Below are 19175 nucleotides of genomic sequence, written 5' to 3'. Positions count from 1 at the left end.
CATCACAGGGACAAGGGGGGCAGCTGGACCCTGTGGGAGGGGACTGTAGGGTGATGTGGCTGCAGGATCCCTGGGCTATATCCCACCATAAGGGAATACTTGGCTGGATGTTTTTGTCATACTGGGTGCAGGACTGCAGCTGCTTGTGAAGCAATTTCCTGTGCCAGGGAATGGGGGCTGCTCTTGCAGGGCTGTGGTGGAGGAGTGAGGCAACCCCCTGATTTCTCACCATTGCTTCCTCCCAGCTTAGCCCACACTGCCGGTGAGTTTCCTGTGTCCAGCCAGCTGTGGCCCTGGGATGCATCCCACCAGCACAGGGCATCTGGCAGGTGATGCTGCCCCAGGGATGAGCCCTCACTTGGGTATGGGGCTTCCTCTTCAAGAGCACAGGGAGCAGAGCCCTGACCTCTCACTGTCCTCAGCTGTGCTGGGTGCTAGCATAACCTGCTTGTCCTTTGGCTGGGCCAGGAGCTGCTGGTTTGGCTCAGCCAGAGCTGGGGGGATACTGGGAGGGGGCGGCTGCTGAGCCCCAGCCTGGCACTGTTGGGAGCTGGGAGGACAGGCATTAACAGCAATGGGGTGAACAGGAGGATCCTCCTGATGAAGCCAGCTGAGCTTCATGGGGCTGAGCTTCCTTGTGCTCATGGGGTTTGTGAGGGCTGGGGCAGGGGATCTGCTCTGGGACCTGTGTCTCAGCAGCCTCGCTGGGCTGCACCAGCCCTCCCTCCCCCCCGCTGACGCTGCGCCTTGTTCTCTGCCATCTGTTTTCTCCTCAGTCCTCATCCCTGTTTGCTTTCCCCTTCACTGCTCTTGTTCCCACAAGCGTCGGCACTTTGGGAGAAGCAGGAAAACACCATCCCATGGCAAGATCTGTGCTGTGCTGGGTGGGAACCTGAGTCAGCAGCACCCTGCAGAGAAAGGCAGCAAGGATAGGGCACCCCTAATGTCCCAGGGCCCCAGGTGGAGCATTCCTGTGCCCAGAGCTGCTCCTGGGCAGGCACTGCCTCTGGTACCAGGAAGCTCTGCCATTCAGCTGCTAGCATTTGGACTTGGAGGTCAAGGGGTGAGGAGCCATGGGCATCGCCAATGCTGGAAACACTCTGACCCACTGAGGTGATGCAGCTGTGGTGGGGAAGGATGTAGAGTCCTGGTGAGGGTGCAAGCTCCCAAATCCCAGGCAGGTGGGTTCCAGGTGCTGCGGCTCAGGTGGGGGTTCCACTGCTATCTGCCCCCATGCCTACCCATGCCCTTGTGGGTCTGGGTCCAGCACCATCAGCCCTTGGCCAGCCAAGCTCAGTGTCAGCCGGGGTGATGACATAGCTACAGGGTCCTGAGCACCTGGCTGGCCTCCAGTGATGCCCTGCTGTCCCCACAGCTACCACGGTCTAGGGGCCAGCAGGGCAGTGCCTGTGCAGGGCAGCCCCAGGGTGGCCATTCAGTGCTGTGCTGTGGCCCGGTGCAGCTGCCCAGCCACTGTCCTTCCTGTCCCCGCGTGGCTGCGGAACGCAGCGTGTTTAGTAAACAAGGTGATGAAACAGTTAAGGCAGAGATGGAGTGTGCGTTTCGTCACCGTGGGAAGGGAGAAGGGAGCGTGAGTCGGCGCTGAGGGGTCTGAGGGTGACTCACTGCCCTCCCACCCCATAAATAGGAGCGGATAGCCCGGCGACATCCAGAGCAGACAGCGGGGACCAGCACAGCCACATCCCTCCTGTCACCGCTGAACCATGGCACTCCTCCTGGCCCTGCTTGTCGTCGGGCTGCTGGCTGTCTCCTGCCGCGCGGCCCCTCTCCAGGGCAAGCCGCAGACAGTTGTCACCTTCCCGGGGGACCTAATCAGCACCTTGCCGGATCTAGAGCTGGCAGAGGTGAGGGGAGCATGGCCCCGTGGTGCCCTCCCGGCACCCACGTCCCCAAGGGGGCACCCAGGCTGACAGTGAGGGGCTGCAGACACGGCTTGAGAGCTGTCAGTCTCCTTGAGCTCAGGGAGGCACCCAGGCTGGGATGGGTGCCCGGGGCTGCTGGAGCCCCCCTCCGCCTCACTCACTCCTCTGGCTGCCTTTCCTCCACAGCGCTACCTGCAGAGGTTCGGCTACACCACGGAGGCAGAGGCTAAGATTGGTGGCAGGCACGTGTCCCTGGGCAAGGCACTGCTCAAGATGCAGAAGCAGCTGGGCTTGGAGGAGACAGGAGAGCTGGATGCTGCCACATTGGAGGCCATGCGAGCCCCCCGCTGCGGCGTCCCTGATGTGGGAGCCTTCCTTACCTTTGAGGGGGACCTCAAGTGGGACCACATGGACCTGACTTACCGGTGAGTCTGCTCTGGAGATGAACCCTTGTGTCCCCAGGATGATGGTCCCAGGAGAATGGAGAGCCTGAGGGACCAGGAGGCTGGCAGCCTCTGCTCAGCCCTCCTCCGGGCTTGGTGCTGCCTGTACAGCTGGGTCCCAGTGCTGCCAGGACAGCAGCAGCATCTGCTCCCCAGTGCCCAGAAGGGCACTTGAGCCCTGGGTGAGGTCAAGGGTGGTGACTGCTATCACCTCTGGAGGTGGGAGTCTGCTTCTTCCCAGAACAGGGTCACTCCTGCATGAGGAGGGGACCTGGCAGCACTGACCCTCTGCCTCCCTGGCAGGGTGATGAACTACTCCCCCGACCTGGACCGTGCCGTGATCGATGATGCCTTCAGACGGGCGTTCCAAGTGTGGAGTGATGTGACCCCTCTCACCTTCACTCAGATATACAGTGGCGAGGCAGACATCATGATCATGTTTGGCAGCCAAGGTGATGTCCTTTGGGCAGGCAGGGAGTGAGGAGGGGCCGGGTGTCACACCCTGCCTGTGAGATCCTTACCCCATGTCTCCTTGGGCTGTGCCCAGAGTCCCCCTGCCCCAACACGTGCAGGAGGTGTGCAGGGCTTGGGTGTCTGTGTGCATGCTGGGGACGTGAGGGCTCCTCTGGCAGGTCCAGCTGAGGGTGCTTTTCCCTGCAGAGCATGGGGATGGGTACCCCTTCGACGGCAAGGATGGGCTCCTGGCCCACGCCTTTCCCCCAGGCCAGGGCATCCAGGGTGATGCTCACTTTGACGACGATGAATTCTGGACACTGGGAACTGGCTTAGGTAAGGGCAGGGTGTGGTGGGCTGGGGGGGCTCTGATGGTGCCAAGCCCAGCCGCAGCATTGAGCCACCTCTCTCTGAGCAGTGGTGAAGACCCGTCATGGGAATGCCAATGGAGCCGAATGCCACTTCCCCTTCATCTTCGAGGGCCGCTCCTACTCCCGGTGCACCACGGAGGGGCGCAAGGATGGGCTGCCCTGGTGTGCCACCACCTCCAACTACGACCGGGATAAGAAATACGGCTTCTGCCCCAGCGAGCGTGAGTAGTGGCGACCATAACCCGTGCCCAGCCCCGCGGTGCCCGGTGCTCTCCTCACTCTCCCTCACCCCACAGTCCTCTACACCAATGGTGGCAACAGCGATGGAGCCCCCTGCGTCTTCCCCTTCGTCTTCGATGGCACCTCCTATGATACCTGTACCACAGACGGGCGCTCCGATGGCTACCGCTGGTGTGCCACCACCTCCAGCTTCGACCAGGACAAGAAATACGGCTTCTGCCCCAACCGAGGTGCCAGCAGGGAGGGGGGCATGCAGGAGAGGGGGCACAGAGGGTGGGCACGTGAGGGATCTCAGCATGGTCCTGGATTCTGGCCGGTGCAGCCAGGGACCAGGGACAGCCTCACTGACGCTTTGCTGCAGACACGGCGGTGATCGGCGGCAACTCCCAGGGGGACCCGTGCGTCTTTCCCTTCACCTTCCTGGGGCAGTCCTACAGTGCCTGCACCAACCAGGGCCGGCAGGATGGCAAGCTCTGGTGTGCCACCACCAGCAACTATGACACCGACAAGAAGTGGGGCTTCTGCCCTGACAGAGGTACTGGCCCCTCTGTCCGTGCTCCCCTTTGTGCCTCCCAGACCCATGCCATCTTGTCACACTTCTTGTGAGGACCACAGTGTGTGGATGGTGTGTCCTGCCCTGTTGTGGCCCACCAGGCACTTAGGTCAGTGCTTTCTCCCAGGTTACAGCATCTTCCTGGTGGCTGCCCATGAGTTTGGACACTCACTGGGTCTGGACCACTCCAGTGTGCGTGAGGCCCTAATGTACCCTATGTACAGTTACATCCAGGACTTCCAGCTGCACCCCGATGACGTCCAGGGCATCCAATACCTCTACGGTGAGCAGCTGCACTGCAGCTGGGTGCACTGGGTGTCCTGCAGCACCAAGCTGATTCCAGCCTCATGCCCTCCCCTGTATTCACTCAGGTCGTGGCTCTGGCCCTAAACCCACTGCACCTGCCCCTGCTCCCACTGAGGAGCCCCAGCCCCTGCCCACAGAGGAGCCCCAGCCCGTGCCCACAGAGGAGCCCCAGCCCATGCCCACAGAGGCTGGCAGCACCTCCACCACTGAGGAGGAGGAGGAGGAGACACCAGAGCCCACAGTTGGACCCATTCCTGTGGACCCCAGCCGGGATGCCTGCATGGAGAAGAACTTTGATGCTATCACAGAGATCAATGGGGAGCTGTACTTCTTCAAGGATGGGTGAGTGGCAGCATCTGGCACTTCCTGCCCTGGTGAGGTGGGATGTGGGGGGACACAAGGATGTGGGGGATATGGGCTGTGGTAGACTGAGATGATCAGGACAGCTCATCTTCCCCACCAGGAAATACTGGACCTACTCTTCCTTCTGGAAATCGGGCATCCAGGGTGCCTTCTCTGTTGCTGATACCTGGCCTGGCCTCCCAGACACCATCGATGCTGTTTTCCAGGATTTGCTCACCAAGAGGGTCTTCTTCTTTGCTGGTGAGCTCTGCCCCAGTCCCACGGGCAGTGGGAGGAGCCTGGTGAAGCCTGGGAGCTCTCAGGGCTGTCTGACACCCCCACTATCTCCCACTGCAGGTCGGCAGTTCTGGGTGTTTTCTGGGAAGAGTGTGCTGGGCCCCCGGGGGATCGAGAAGTTGGGTATAGGGAAGGAAGCCGGCCGCCTCTCGGGGGCCCTGCAGCGGGGCCGCGGCAAAGTGCTGCTCTTCAGCGGGGAGAGCTACTGGAGGTGAGCAGAACTGGAGAGCAGCAGCGCCTGCCTGAGCCCCTGGAGAGGGACTGCGAGGGGGTTCCCAGCAGCCCTGAGCACGGCTCTGCTGTCCCACAGGCTGGATGTGAAGGTTCAGAGGGTGGACAAGGGCTACCCCCGTGCCACCGATGATGTCTTCACCGGCGTCCCCCTTGATGCACGCAATGTGTTCCTCTACCAAGGTGAGTGGAACCTGGCGGGTGGGTGCTGTGTGTTCAGGCCCGGGCTACCTGAGCCTCTCATGGCATTGCTCCGGTTCCTGGCTCGGGATGCTCGGGTGTGTGGGGAATGGCCCCAGGACAGGGCATGCCATCAGCCCCTGTGGGTCCTTATGGTGGAGCTGGCAGGGTGCCAACAAGGTGCAGGGTGCCATGTGCCTGTGCTGCTTGGGCAGCCACCAGGATGGGTCTTTGTATTGCCAAACTCCTGCTGACCCTCCATTCCCTCTGTCCCTCTCCTTGCCCAGGCAAGTATCACTTCTGCCGGGGCAGCTTCTACTGGAGGATGACACCGCGCTACCAGGTGGACAGGGTGGGCTACGTCAAGTATGACATCCTGCAGTGCCCCCAGAACTGAAGGCCTGACCAGCCACCGGCTCTGCCAGTGCTGCTCCCCGCCCACTGCTCCCAGCCTGCGGGCTCCAGTCTCATGGGCTGACCCCTGGGAGCCTTGTGGCTGTGGGTAGCTCCAGACGAGGTCACCATCTTCCTGGAAGAAAGGGGCAGGGGGTCCTGGGGTCACCTCCTGAGAGCTGCCCAGCCTGGAGAGCCCCAGCTGGGGAGAAGGACTCTTGCCACAGCTGGCATTGTGCCACCCCTGCCAGTGCCAGCTCCAGTGCACAGAGGCGTTAGTCTGGTGCAAACCGCACATGGATTTGGGACAAATTTGTCTTTTTCCTGAGCCAGCGATGCCAGGTCAGGCTGAGCCCCCCTGGGAGCTGGCGCCTGGGGTCACACCAGGGTGGGACACGGGATTTTGCCTACTCCTGCCCACTGACCACTCTGCCAACCACCCCCTCTGTCAATTGCCTGCCCATTTGTAATAAAGACAATTCTTTGGACATGGCCTCGAGTGCTCTATCAGCTATTGGGACTGCGGTTTGGAGAACCCCTATGTGCTGGGGGCATCATCCTCCCTCAGCCCCGGGGGTGCAAGCACCGGTGGGTAGGGGGGCACTGGGGGGGGGGGGGGGAACTGTCACCAAATCCCCCTTTACTAAGGACTCTGGATCCCGCAGGGGCACTGGGTCTAACGGGGAGTGATGTCCCTCGGTCTCAACATTGTCCACCACCAGCCCTACGCCAGGGGCGGCACCCCCGCCCCGACTCGCCGGACCTCCCAAAACCTGGCTCCGCATAATCCTCCACCCACTGCCCTCCCCTGCGCTCCACTTTTGCACCGAGATGAGGAGCGGGCGGTTGTCACCGCGTGTGGCCGGCATTCAGCGTGTGACCGGACTCCCCACTGCAGCTGAGACCCCGCCGCGGGCTGGCCCCGTAGATTCCCCCGGGCCCGGTCTGTCCCTGCGTGGCCGCAGAGCGCGGCGGCAGGGCCAGGGCCGGGATCGTGCCCGAGGGTGCCCGGGTCCGCGGCAGGGTGGGGCAGCCGCAACTCCGGAGCTGTAATTAGCTGTAATTAGCGGCCGCGGCTCCGGACAGGGCGCGGGCAGAGCGCGGCCCCCTCCCGTCCCGTAGGGGCACGGTCCCAGCACCCCCAGTTCGGCGGCGGCTGTGGGACCGACCGGGCGTGGCGGAGCGGTCCGGTCCCGTCGAGTCGAGCCGAGCTGGGCCGAACGGGGCCGAACCGAGCCGACCGGAGCGGGGCCGAGCCGATCCACCCCGACTGGAGGCAGCCCTGCGGCCGCGGGGGCGGCGCGGCGGGCGGTGCCGCGGGCACTAGGACCCCGGTCAGCGCCCGGCGGGGCCGCGCTCAGCGACCGCCGGGGCCGGAGCCACTTGTGGCGACGACGGGGCCATGAGCGGGCGGTTCACCGTCACCGGCGGCGGGGGTGAGCGCCGGGGGCAAGGGGGGCCCGGGGAGGCTCCGGAGGCGGGACACGGTCCGCGACGAGGATCCGCGGGGCAGGACAGGGTCCGCGGGGAGGGTCCGCGAGAAGGGTTCGCGAGGAGGGCCGGGCCATCGGGGCACCGTGGGGGGTGCGGAGCTGCGGTCGGTCTGGCCCCTCGGAGGCCGTGCAGACCCCCGGAGTAGGGATGGCACGGAGCTGCGAGATCCGGGAGATGGGAGGTGCAGAGCCGGGAGTGGGGTTCAGCCGCCCGCCCGGGCAGGACTCCTCGCCTCAGACTCTTCCCCGCGGCCACCTCCGCTCCTCAGGGAGCTCCCCTGTTCCGTCCCCATACCGGGGGCTGTTGGAGTGAGGCCCTGCTGCTGCCGGACCGGCAGCGGGATGGAGCGGGGTTACAGCTGTGGGTCGGCTGTGGGTGCGAGGTCACATACTGCTCCCTAGGGAGCCATGGTGGTGGGCGGCTGCTGCCCAGCCGGGAGAGGGTAAGCTCTGAGTAGCCAGCCCTCAGATGCAGCAGTGCCCACTGGGCTGCTATGGGCACAGGCACTGGAGCCGGCAGCTGTCGCCTCGCGGTGCCCGGGGGACGTGGCGGTGGGGCTTTGCTGTCACCGGAGCCGTATCGATCCCAGAAAACCGGCCGACGGCAGCACCGGAGCTGTGCTGCCGGAGCTGTGCTGCTGGAGCTGTGACCTTGCACCCTCGGCGAAGGGCGCGGGTGGGAGGCGCGAGCAGCCGGACGGACACCAGGACACCGGGCTGGGCTGTGCCTCTGTCAGTGGGCTCTGGCCTTTAGGGCCCTGTCTAGGATCACACTGTCGTGGGTGATGTAGGGCTGCATACAGTGGCAAGGGGATGCAGGGCCACTTGTCACTTTATGGCAGCTGGGCCTGGCCTGTGGGCTGTGTTGGGGTGGAGCGGACCATGATGAGCCAGGCTGTGGCTGAATTCTGGGGCCCTCCAGGAACAGCTCCTCGGTTTGGCAGCCAGTCTGCTGGTGCGGGGCTGCGGGGAGCTGGGGTGGGCATGCCGAGTGGCCGTGGTGGGAGCAAGGGGCACGTTCTTCTGGCTGAGCTGTGACCTTGTTCCCTCCCAGAGGACAGCCAGTGGCTGGTCCTGCTGGAGGCGCCCTGTCTTGTGGGGTGGTCACGGCAGTGGCAGGGTGGCTACTTAGGCTTGGCAGTGTTCAGGGATTCCTCACATCCCGCATTTCTCCACAGCACTGGGACCATGGGTGCTGCCTCCCGGGGGGGATGAATGGGAGGGGGTGCATGGGGCTGGTGGTTGCAGGACTGGCAGAGGCTGCGGATGGCAGGCACGAGCTCTGGACAGCAGTGGTCCCGGGAGGAACTCGGCCCTGAGCGAGTCGTTGGGCTCGGCCCTGGGCTCGGTGTTGCCTGGCCCCATGTCAGTGTCACGCGTGGGGGACAGAGTGACTGAGATCCCAGGACCTCAGAGCAGTGCGGGAGCGAAGGCTGCAGCCGGCCGTGCTGCCAGTGCCGGTGCCGTGCGGGGACCTCCGGGTCAGCTGGAGGGCCCCTGCTCGTCCGTGAGCTGGCGCCGTGCTCGGGTCGCCTTGTGGCTCCCGGGGCCGTCCTTTGGGGAAGGCACTGCCCGGGAGCGGCCCCAGGCGGGTGGTGCTGAGGAGGGATCTCAACCCCCGGGCGGCGGCGGCGGCGGCGGCAAGGGACCGCCCGGTGCCGGGCGGGGCAGGGTACGGACAAGGCGCCGCCGCGGGGGCCTCGGGGCCGGGCGCAGGTCACTGCAGGAGTACGGCCTGATCCAGGGCTTGTCCCGGGAAATGGGATCCGTGCGGGCGGCGGCGGGCAGGGCTGCGCGGGGTCTGTGCGGGTCCGTGCGGGCGGCGGCGGGGGCGGGCAGGGCTGCGCGGGACCGCGGCGCCGCCAGGGGGCGATAACGGGGCGGGTCGGCTCCGGTGGGGGTGTGCCCCTCCCGGCCACGCCCCGCGGCCCCGCCCCGCCCCCGGGGCTCGCGGTGCCGCCGTCCCGCGGGGACCCGGTCCCACCGCGAGCGCAGCGCGGGCCGGACCCCCGGGAACGGGGATCGATGTGCTCCGCCTGGGACCCACCCTGGGGCTGGCACTCCCCCGAGGGCTCCACGTGGGGCGACTGCCCCCGTGCCCGGTGCGCTGCCCGTGGGGCAGCCGCCCTGGCCCGGGAGGGCACCGAAACATCCCCACCGCGCAGCCCCTCTGTGTCCCGAGCGGTCGGGCTCGGCGGCAGTAGCCATGGGAACCAACCAGTTAAGGAGCCTCTCGTTGCCATGGAAACCGGTCCCGGTGTCACCCTTGCCGTGGCTCTCGGTGCTGAGGGGGTTCAGCTGCTCTCTCGGCCCCCCTGGGGGGTCCTGGGGTCGCGGGGCTGTGGGCCATAAGCCATGGACAGGGTTCTGTGGGGCAGTCGTGTGAGGCTGGCCCCAGGTGGGAGGTGAGGCCCCGAGGGGGGGCTTGGGTAGAGTAGGGACCCCACCAGCCCTGGCTGCACCCCCCTGCAGGGCCCCTGCCGAGAGGGGCCAGGACACAAGGGAGGGGGCAGGGCCCCCACTTGGGGCACCGTGCACAGAGGGGTACATGTGAGGGACAGGGGGTGCTAAGGCCGCTCCCCCAGCCCTCCCATCTCCTCCAGCCCCCTCGCAGACACTCAGGTCAGGTTTGTGGCAGACTGGGTGCCCTTGGGGTATCATTAAATGAGCCAAGGGTGTGCAGCAGGTAGAGGCCCATGATATAGTGGGGTGGGATGCTGCCAGGGGGCTGGAGCAGCCAAAGCCCCATCTGCTGCCTGCAGTAACTTTCCCAAGGAGTCTCCATGCCACTGAACACACCACAGGTGCTTCAGTGGGGTGCCAAGAGTGGATGTCCTTGCACAGGCTGTGGGGCTGAGTGAGGGGTGCCGTGTGGGACACAGGACACTTCAGCGCCTCATCAGCTCATCCTGCACCCAAACCTTTCTGGCAGCGGCTGGCAAGTGGCCATGCAGCTGTTCCTCGGCCATCACTGGGCCCTCTGGCCCTGGCTCAGCAGTGGCTGCCTGGAATCCCCAGGGTACTGCAACTGGCACAGGGCTGCTTGGGGGCTCCTCAGCTGCGTCGCCAGGAGCGGGGCCTGGTGGGAGGAGGCTGCTTCTGCTGCTGATCCCCGTGCCAGGCTGCCCAGCCGCCCACTGCCGTGGCCCTGCTGCTGGCAAGACATCTGGGCAAGGGCAGCTGGGGACGCTGCGCCAGCTGCGCACTGTGCTGGGCTCGTGTGACGCAGGAGCTCACAGCCCTGCCCCATGGCCTCTGCCAGCCCTGCCCCACTGCTGCCCTTCTGCTCTCAGCCTCAGGCAGCTGCAGTGGCTCCCATGGCTCCCCACCCAGCCCCACGGGACACAACCTCCCTCCATGTCCTGTCCTGCTGCCGCAGCTGGTTTCAAGTCCCAGCTGGTGCCCGTGTCAGCTCTGGGTTCTGCTTTTGCCCCATGCTGGTGGCAGGGCCCTGATCTGTCTGGATGGAGATGAACAAGAGCACTCCACCCTGCCAAGGTGCTGCAGGATGTGTTGCCCCTGGGCTCATGGGGCTGTCAGAACAGTGTGGTGAGGGCACACTCTGATGCAAAACCCCTGCTATGACATTTGGCTGGCATCACTGCCCTTGTGTCCTGCTGCACCTCCATCATCTTGGGGTCTGTCCTGCCCCAGCTCTTCTTTTCCCTGGGAGCTCCTTCTCCTCATGCCTCAAGCCCTCAGTGTGGGGTGTCCCATCTTGTCAGGATGTGGATGGGCTGGCTGTTGACAGTGCCCAGGGATCACAGCAGGCAGTGCAATGTGCTGACCAGCATCTCCACAGCACAGCCGCCCTCACTGCCCGGGTGGCACACTGCCAGGCTGCCCGCTCCCTGCCCTCAGGAGGTTTCCCAGTGACTCCAGCACGTGTCTCGCTCCTGGGAGGTTTGACCGCTGCTGGTAATAGGACAGGCAAGGGCTGTGTGGCTGGCGGCCAGGATTCCGCCCTGGGAATGTCTGTGAGAACTATTCCCCCCACCCAGGCTCTGTGCAGAGGGGTCCGGGACATTCTCAGGAGTCTCTGCAGGGGTACAGGACATTTTGCAGGGATGTTTCTTGGCTTGGCCACTCTCCGTCGTCATTCCTGGGCAGCCTCTTGCAGTTAAGTGGGGCACTGATGCTCTGCCTGGCCTTGTGCCAGCATCCTGCCTGCTACTCGGACTCAGGGGCCACTTGCAGTTGATCCCCCACTCCATGGCCAGGGAAAAGTGTCACTCTTCCTCTTTCCCCATGCCCTTATGCTGCCTGCAGCACGACTGCAGGCAATGCAAGGGCATGGATGATGCCCAAACCATGACAGACCTCTCTCCTTTCGACACACTGCACCATATACCCCAGTCATGGGCATTTTGGCCAGGTTTAAGGCCAGTGCTCTGCTGGGGGATCAAGCCCCCTCAGTCTCCTCTGCCTCAGAGACACTCTCAGTTTGTCCCCACATGCTGGTGGGACCCTGCGCACAGGATAAGCCAATGCAGTCTTGATAGCGTAGCCCCCTGTGCTGCCGTCAAATCCCAACCCCTGAAATGGAGCCATAATCCAGGGATTAGGGGATTAATGGTCTTTCACGTGCTCCCTCCCCCGCATCTGTTTTAGTAGGAAAATCCCTCTTGTGCCGAGCCCACGCGCTGTGGCCTCCTGCAAAAAACCACCCTCTGGTGCTTGGCGGTCACCATGGCTGGCTGGACCCTGGCCTGCTGCCCTTCTGGCCAGCCACAGGCTCCTTGGGGGGGGTTGGGAGTGCCCTCTGACCCTCCAGGCCAGCATGGCACAGTGGTTTTGTCCACTACATCCTGTCTAAAGCCCCTTCCTTCCAATCCCAACCCTTGGGAGTGGGCCAGCCCCTTGCTCCAGCTCTGGCTACTGCTCAGGGCTGAGGGATGCAGGAGTGCGGGGTTGGTGCTGCTGCAGCTGGACAGGGGCAGCCCCATGTGGTGAATGCCACACAGAGTCTTGGGTGGGGGGTGCCCACTCTGAGTTGCCCACCCTGAACTGCCCATCTTCCCTGCAGCCCTCCTGTGCCACCTGCCATGGAGCTGGGGCTGTGCTGCTGCAGCTCCCCAGGGATGCCAGGTCCCGAGGTCCTGGCTGCAGCCATAGGGCAGGGATCAGTGCTGCCTGCCGGGCTGGGGTGAGGGGTGTGAGCCTCTCTCCTGGCCGCGAGGTCAGGCTGGGGAGCATCCGCGCTGCGGAGCAGCTGGCTCCGCACCAGGAGAAAGTAAACAATTAATTACAGCCGTCAAGAAGTAACGGAGGCCAGCGGGCTGTCATGATCTCAGACTGTGCTGGAGGAGATGCCGGGAGCTGCAGCCAGCTCCGGTTGGGGGATCCTCCCGGATTAAGTGCATGAGAGAACAGGGGGCTTCAAGCAACCCTGCAGGGTCACTCTACAACCCCAGCTCGAGAGTGGCCTGTGCCCTGGCCTTGTGGGTGACAGCTGCAACAGCTGCAAGCCTCCATAAATGGCACAGGGCTTGGGGATTTTGGCCCCATTGCAACCCTTCTCCAGGTCTGAGAAGGTTGTTATGGGTGTGATCTCGGCCCCCTGGTCACCAGGGGAGGTGACATCAAGCTTGATCCCCTCTGCAGGCAGTGTTCAGGTCAGCTGGGCAGAGCAGGGTCAATCACCTCTGTTGTTCCCCCAGCTCCACTGTGGGGTGGTCTGGACGTCCCGTCCCCCCCCCCCCCCCCACCTCGCCGGGTGCCCTGGGTCGTCCTGCTGTTGCGGCAGGAGTCTCCATCCACGGCCGAGGCCCTGATGCCCGCAGAGGGGTCCCTTGCATGACGTGGTGCTGCCCACCCGGGAGCCGCCCCCACCCGGGAGCCGCCCGTCGCGGGGCAGGGGCCTCGCGGACAGGGGCTGCCTTGATCCCGTGCCTCAGCCGCCTCTGGTGCGTCGGTCCCGCAGGCAGAGGTTCTGCCCCTCTGTGCACCCCGAGTGTGTTCCAGGTCCCGAGGCTGCGTCGGGGTCCGGTGCGGGAGCTGGTGTGGGGTGCGGGGGCTGGCGGCGGATGCGGGGCCGGTGAGAGGGCCGGTGCGGGGTGCGGGGGCTGGAGGCGGGGTTCGGGGCCGGGGCGGGTGCAGGGTCGGTGCGGTTGCGGGGCCGTCCCGTCCCGCCCGCGCCAGGCGGGCCCGCAGCGCTGCCCTAGTTCCCCCCCACGCCTGGCGCAGCCGGGAGGCGGCCCCGCTCTGCTCGCTCGTCTTTGTGCCCCCCCGCGCCCCCCCCCCCTCCCCGCCGCGGCGGGGGCAATGCCTCCCGCATACGTGATGAAGCGGGCGGCCGGGCTGGGCTCCGCCGGCAGCAGCCGTGAGCCGTGAGCCCGGGCGCCTCCGCACTGCAGCCCCCTCCCACCGGCGCGGGGGGCGGCGCGGGGACGCGGCTGCTGCGGAGCGAGAGCTCCAGCTCCGGCGGCAGCGAGCGGCCGCGGCACCGGCGCCATGCTGAACAACCTGACCGACTGCGAGGACGGCGACGGCGGCGCCAGCCAAGGTGAGGCACCGGCATCGGCACCGACGAGCGGGACAGCCCGGGGCGGCCGCCCCCGCCGGGCCGGGGACCGGCGCCGGCGCGGGGCAGAAGCGGCGCGGAGCCGGGGGCAGCAGGGGCTGAGGGTGCCGTGCCGCGGGGCAAGCGGGAGACACCGACACCGGCCGCGACGGCGGCTCTCGGCCGGCGGCCCCGCGGGGCTGCGGCGGGCGGTGCGGGGATGCTCCCGCTCCCGGCGCCTCCGCGCAGCCCCGGCCGCACTCCCGCCGCTGCGGCAGCCCTGGGAAGCGGCGGTGCGGCCGAACCGTGCGGGGCTCACCGAGGAGTCTCCTCCGGGGCGGGGGCTGCTTGCTGTGCTCCGAGCGACCCTGTGGGGCTGGCCCCGCCGCTTCCCGGACAGCCCCCGCCAGTCGCCGCACCAGACCCGCTCCCGCCCGCCCGGGATCCCCGCAAGGTTCCCCGCACCCAACTGCCGGCCCCCCACCCCTGCCTCCCGCATCTCCGCTGCAGCCCCCACAACCCTCCCTGCTGCCGCCCCCCATCTCCGGCTGCCGCCCCCCCATCTCTCCATATCGCCTCTCTCACCCCCGCTGCCCTCCCCCCCATTCCTCTCCTCTGCCGCCCCCCATCTCCGGCAGCCGCCTCCCCATCCCGGGCAGCCGCCCCCCGCTCCCCTCCCCGCTCCCGCCCCCCACTCCCTGCCCTCCCCCGTCCCCCACCCCCCGGGGCCGCCGCTGTCCGCGGTGCTGAAGTGGCCGCCCGGGCCCTGCTCCGGGGCCACAGGAGTCGTTCGTCCCGGGGCCGAGCTCAGCGGAGGCGAAGCGAGCCGAGCTGAGCCAAAGTGAGCCCTGTCGTGCCCAGTCGAGCCGGTCCGGTCCGGTCCAGTCCGCGCCGCGCTGTGCCCCGTCCCGCTGCAGCCCTGGCTCAGGGCCGCTGTCCTCCGCCGGCGAGGGGCTCCTCGGCCCCGCAGCAGCCCCGTCACTGCTGGCGCTTTGGCCTCAGCCCCTCCCGGCACCCGGCACTACCGAGCTGTGTGAGGGTCCCCGTTCCTCACGGGGCCACGTCCAGCAGCAGGCAGCACAGGCCCCGTTCTTGCGGGTGTTTCTGCTGGGCACAGGGGTGGGCTGCAGCCAGGGGGATGCAGTGTGTGCACAGGAGGACTTGCACTGCCCCTCTGACCCGCCCGGACGCCGCCAGGTCTCCTCTCCAGGTCCCCTCGTGGGGTCTTCCAAAGCCCCAGCCGGGAGCACATGGCTGGCTATGGCAGTGGTTGTGGGGGTCCCGGCTGCCCACAGTGGGGCCCTGGGCACAGCCACAGACAGGCTCTGTGCATTCCTCTGCTCTGCCGACCCTGGTCTGTTTATTTGCTTGTTTATTTGCGGCTCCGCTCAAGGTCAGGACTGGCAGGAGACTTTTGGGGGCACCTTGCCGAGCTGAGGTTGTCGCACTGGCCCCCAGCCGTGCCCTTCCCTGGGCACTTGCCCTCCCCTTGCCCTCTGCAGCACCAGGATCTCTCCCACTCGCTGATTTCCATCGCGGCAGTGCCAGCGGCGTGGCAGCAGGCAATGCAGCCATGCTGGGGTCTGGCAGGAGGGCTGGACACAGTGCCACTACAGATGGACCAGGCAGACTGTCCCTGGAGCTGAGCCTGGTGAGATGGTGCCCTGTGGGACAGCAGGTGAAGGGCTGGAGGAAGCAGGGGCCTGGGGGACTTGGGGAAGCAGGGATTGTCTGTAGGAAGGGGCTCAGCAGAGCTCCCCACACCTGTGACAAGGGTAGTTGCAGCGGGGGGGCTGGGTTGTCCCCCCTTGCCAAGGGTCAGCTGAATTCCCATGGTGAGGTCTGTCTGCAGGGACCATGGAAAACCCATTGGATAGCCAAGCTATTGAATGCCAGTGGGCCCCCTCCACATGTCCTGGCTGCTCCAGTGCTGACTGTCCAGCCACTTGCCAAGCCCAGCACGACAACTGAAGCCCTGGGTGCCACTTAGGCCTTATTTGTCAGAAAGGTCAGCAGCGTCCCTGTTCGGGTTGTGCTCTGTACAGCATGCACGAGCCACATGACAGTGGCTGGAAGGGCGACAGCCCCAGCAACCCAGCAAGGGCTGGACCAGTGCAGACCCTCTGGGGAGATGGTGGGAGCGGGGAGCAGGCAGGGCTGCTGTCTGCAGTGGCCAGGCTGGCACCTTGCACTGCTCTGGTTGGGGTATTGGGATGTCAGCTGCAGCCCCACTGCAGGGTGCCATGCTGACACCCAGCCCGGGGACACTGGGATGCCTGGGGAGCCCAGATCCAGGGCCAGGAGCTCTGATGGAACTTGTGTCCATGGCCATTTCTGAGGCAGGGCTTGGACTGTCGGAGAATCAGGGAAGCTGTTTAAATGCAGCCAGCCAAAACGCCTGTGCTGGAAATCCTGCGCTGCAGGGCCGGCTGATCAAAGGGAGGATAATCCTGGGTTTAGGAAGGAAGAGGATAGGTCTGAAGTAGCAGTTGGTCTAATTTGGGTCAGGCTGTGAAGGAATCCAGCCCAAAAGGCCACTGGGTGTGCTTGCTGGCTGGAGGGGGAAAATGCAGCCCTGGGATGGGGGGAGCATCCTACTCCACCATCCCACCCCTGACCCCCACCCCTGCTCCCCTGACACGCTGCAGCTGGAGCTGGCTCTGCTGTGACACTGCCAGCACGAGCCAGCACTGCTCTGATCATCAGTGGTCTCTGCCTCAGTGGGGCTGCAAGGGCTGTGTGGCCTCTCCAAGGGTCGCCCTCCCCAGAGCAGCTGTCAGACGCTCCTGTGCAGGGTAGAAGGAAGCTGGGTGGGCGCAGAGATGCCACTGTCATAAAGATACCTTGGCCATCCCCATCTGCATTAGGCGCCCCAGGCTAACAGCCCAGGGCCAGGCAGTGTGTGTACAGCCAAGTCCCCTTGATAGCCGGAGGTGACAGAACAGCAGCGTGGCCTCCCTGGCCAGCAGCTCCTGCAAAACGGCAGCAGCTGGGGACATCAGCCAGGGCCACGTGCTCGCCCATGTGCTTGCTGGCCTGCTGGGGTCACCCTGGGGTGCCCCTTGCTGCAGGCAGAGCCCGGGGAGTCCAGGTGTCCTGTGGCAAAAGACAAGGTGTCCTGTGTACCTCCAGGGGAGCGCCAGGGCATCCCTAGTGCCATGAGCAGCCATCGCACTGCTGCTACCCCTGGGGCTGAGGGGATCGGAGTGGGGGTGGCACAGGGGATTCCGGAGCTGTCAACAGCCCTGTGCAGGAGCACAGACAGAGGCGCAGAGGGCTCTGAGGTTGGCGCTTTGTGCCACGGGCCCCCTCACCCACTGCACCTCCCGGCAGTGCTGCAGCCCTGGTGCCCAATGTCCCTGGCTGGGGCTTGCTGTGCTCTGGATGCTGCGGAGGGGACGCGCCGGCCGTGGTCGGGTAGCAACCTTGGCAGCAGCTCTGGTTAATTAGCCCGTGGGGGGTGGCTGCTGGGGCTACCCCAGCCAGTGCTCAGTGCCCTGCGCCGTGTAAAGCGATTAGGGAGGATTTGGGATAAGGGACATGACGCTTCCCAACCCAATTTAGGGCTAAGTAAAAAGCCATTAGAAGATCAAATTGTGGTTAGTGCTGCTGCCTGAGCGTTGCCCTGGGGGGCTCCGAGGGTGCTGTGACGGTCCTTTGGCGCTGCCGCGTTTGCTCTGGGCTGCCCTGAGCAGACAGGTTGGTGGAAGCCCTGCTGAGAGTGGGGCTGCGCGGTGCCCACGGCGGGGCTGCGGGTTCCTGCCAGCGATCCCGCTGCCAGCCCTTCCAGCCGCCGCAGCAAATTAAAAGGCCGATTCGTGTTGAGTGATCCCTTGGGAGGGGGGCGGCTGAACGCCGGGATCGAAGCCTGGCACGGCTCGGCTCAGCTCGGCTCTGCTCTGCTCAGCTCACACTGTCTCTCCTGGCTCTGTTGCTGGCCTTGGGGCTGCTAGCCCTGCCCAGCGCTCCGGCCCCGCTCTGCTCTGTCCTGGCTGCACTGGCGGAGCAGGGCAGGGGCAGCCCTGTGGGCGTTGCTGGGACTGGCAGTGTCCCACGTGTCCCCAGGGCCGGTGGGCAGCACCCCATTTGTGCCGCCGGGCAGGGCTGGCCGTGGCAGTGGCAGGTGAGGGACGGGGGCATTGCTCCTGCCTGCCCTGGCTGCCCCTGACTTCAGACCACGGGTCTGAGGCAGCTACCGGGGAGAGGCTGCACCAGCCCCGCTGCGGCAAAATGGTCTCCGTCAGGAGCAGGAGCAGAAGCGGGAGCGCTTTGTCACCTGGGACCCTGCGCCCTGGTGCTTAACTCCTTCCAGTCTGTGGGGCTGCAGCGACGTGGGAGACTGAGAGTCTCCCCGAGCCGTGCTGCATCCTCATGCTCAGCAGCCCGGGGCCTCTCCCGGTGCTGCTCCTCGCAGCAGCATCCCCAGGCGAGGGGCTCCAGCGCCACGGGCCAGCCCCAGCAGCCTGGGTGATGTCAGCACGGGCCGTGGCCCCGGCGTGAGGAGCGCTGGCCGGAGGTGGGGATGGAGGGACTGCGAGCTGTGGGTGCTGCTGTGGTGCCATGGGTTGGAGCTCGGGCACCCCAGGGTGCTGCTGGCGCCTGTCGTGTGGAGCCGAGCAGGGCAGTCCCGCGGGGTCGGGGTGGGCTGGGGCCGGGGGTCCGGCCGCACCATCCATCAGGCGCCGGTGGGCCGGGGCGCGGGTGCCATGTGGGGCCAGCGTCCGGCTGCCTGCGCCGTTACATAAGAGCGGGAGCCGAGGCGGCCGTGGCTCGCCGTTGCCATGGAAACCTGCACGGTGATGTCGTCGGCTGGGTACCAGGCGGTGAAGCGAGGCCCCCGCGGGCTCCGTTCTCCCGGAGGGGTCCCAGGGCCTCGCCACGTTTCGAGCACGTCTCCCTGCCAAGCTGCGCGTGTCCCCCGGTGCCACCCAGCCCCAAGGGGAAGGTGAGCTCCAGCCACCCCTGCTCGTGCACCCTTGTGTCACCACACTGGGGATGGCCACAGCATCACCCTGGGGGGTGTCCTGTCAGCGTGGTGGACGTTTCACATCAGTGTGGTCCCCAGAGCTGGTGCAGGTGGGCAAGAGCCGTGGTGAGTGGGTGGTTGCCAGCTCACACCATTGCTGTTACCTAATGCCAGCAGGGTTCAGTGGGGCTTTAGACCAAACACAGAGCAAGAGCGCATGAGGTTTGTGATGGGACCTGTTGTGGGAGATACAGGGCAGGCACATGCTGGGTGTGTGTCCAAGGGGACTCTGGAGAGAAGCCTGTGTGCCAGGGTGTCTCAGTGCCACTGCCGTGGCCAGTCCTGCACAGGAGGAGCCTGCGGGCTGTGCCTCGGTGTTTGGCTGTGCCCTTAGGGACACTGCTGCCCTGCTGCCCCATGCTGGAGGAGCCTAGGGATGGTGGGAGTTGGGGGCCAGCCCGCAGGTCTGTGTCACCTGTAGCATTTGAAGCTTCACCTCCTGGTCAGCCAGGAGCACCCTGT

The 19175-nt window shown here is 65.9% G+C and overlaps 2 protein-coding genes across 4 annotated transcripts in view; both read left to right on the top strand.

Annotated features, from left to right (window-relative positions):
- Nucleotides 1-221: 221 nt before the first annotated feature.
- MMP9 (matrix metallopeptidase 9) lies at nt 222-6180 on the top strand. Its single transcript, XM_053958199.1, has 13 exons — nt 222-1865; nt 2070-2308; nt 2630-2778; nt 2987-3115; nt 3198-3371; nt 3447-3620; nt 3752-3925; nt 4071-4226; nt 4315-4591; nt 4713-4852; nt 4949-5099; nt 5199-5302; nt 5587-6180. Exons 1-13 carry the CDS (start codon nt 1725-1727, stop codon nt 5694-5696), a joined length of 2118 nt encoding a protein of 705 aa, XP_053814174.1. The 5' UTR covers nt 222-1724; the 3' UTR covers nt 5697-6180.
- Nucleotides 6181-7053: 873 nt separating this feature from the next.
- Nucleotides 7054-19175, top strand: part of SLC12A5 (solute carrier family 12 member 5) — a 31440-nt gene continuing 19318 nt past the window's right edge. For 2 of the 3 annotated variants that reach the window (XM_053958646.1, XM_053958645.1), the window contains exon 1: nt 13402-13690. In XM_053958646.1, coding sequence (XP_053814621.1) covers nt 13639-13690 — 52 coding nt within the window. In that variant the 5' untranslated portion in view covers nt 13402-13638. Of the gene's footprint in view, nt 7129-13401; nt 13691-19175 lie in introns of those variants that run through there. The other variant, XM_053958647.1, reaches the window with a different exon arrangement.

The sequence above is a fragment of the Vidua chalybeata genome, chromosome 17, assembly GCF_026979565.1.
Source record: "Vidua chalybeata isolate OUT-0048 chromosome 17, bVidCha1 merged haplotype, whole genome shotgun sequence".
In the NCBI taxonomy this organism is placed as follows: domain Eukaryota; kingdom Metazoa; phylum Chordata; class Aves; order Passeriformes; family Viduidae; genus Vidua; species Vidua chalybeata.
The sequence above is the reverse complement of the archived record's forward strand: the minus strand, read 5'-3'. Positions and strand labels throughout refer to the sequence as shown.

Excerpts from the sequence above, each read along its gene's own strand:
- MMP9 (XM_053958199.1), top strand. The coding sequence starts at position 1,725 with ATGGCACTCCTCCTGGCCCTGCTTGTCGTCGGGCTGCTGGCTGTCTCC. Across the intron at positions 2,309-2,629 it reads CACATGGACCTGACTTACCG|GGTGATGAACTACTCCCCCG; the intron begins GTGAGTCTGCTC and ends CCTCCCTGGCAG. Across the intron at positions 4,853-4,948 it reads GAGGGTCTTCTTCTTTGCTG|GTCGGCAGTTCTGGGTGTTT; the intron begins GTGAGCTCTGCC and ends CTCCCACTGCAG.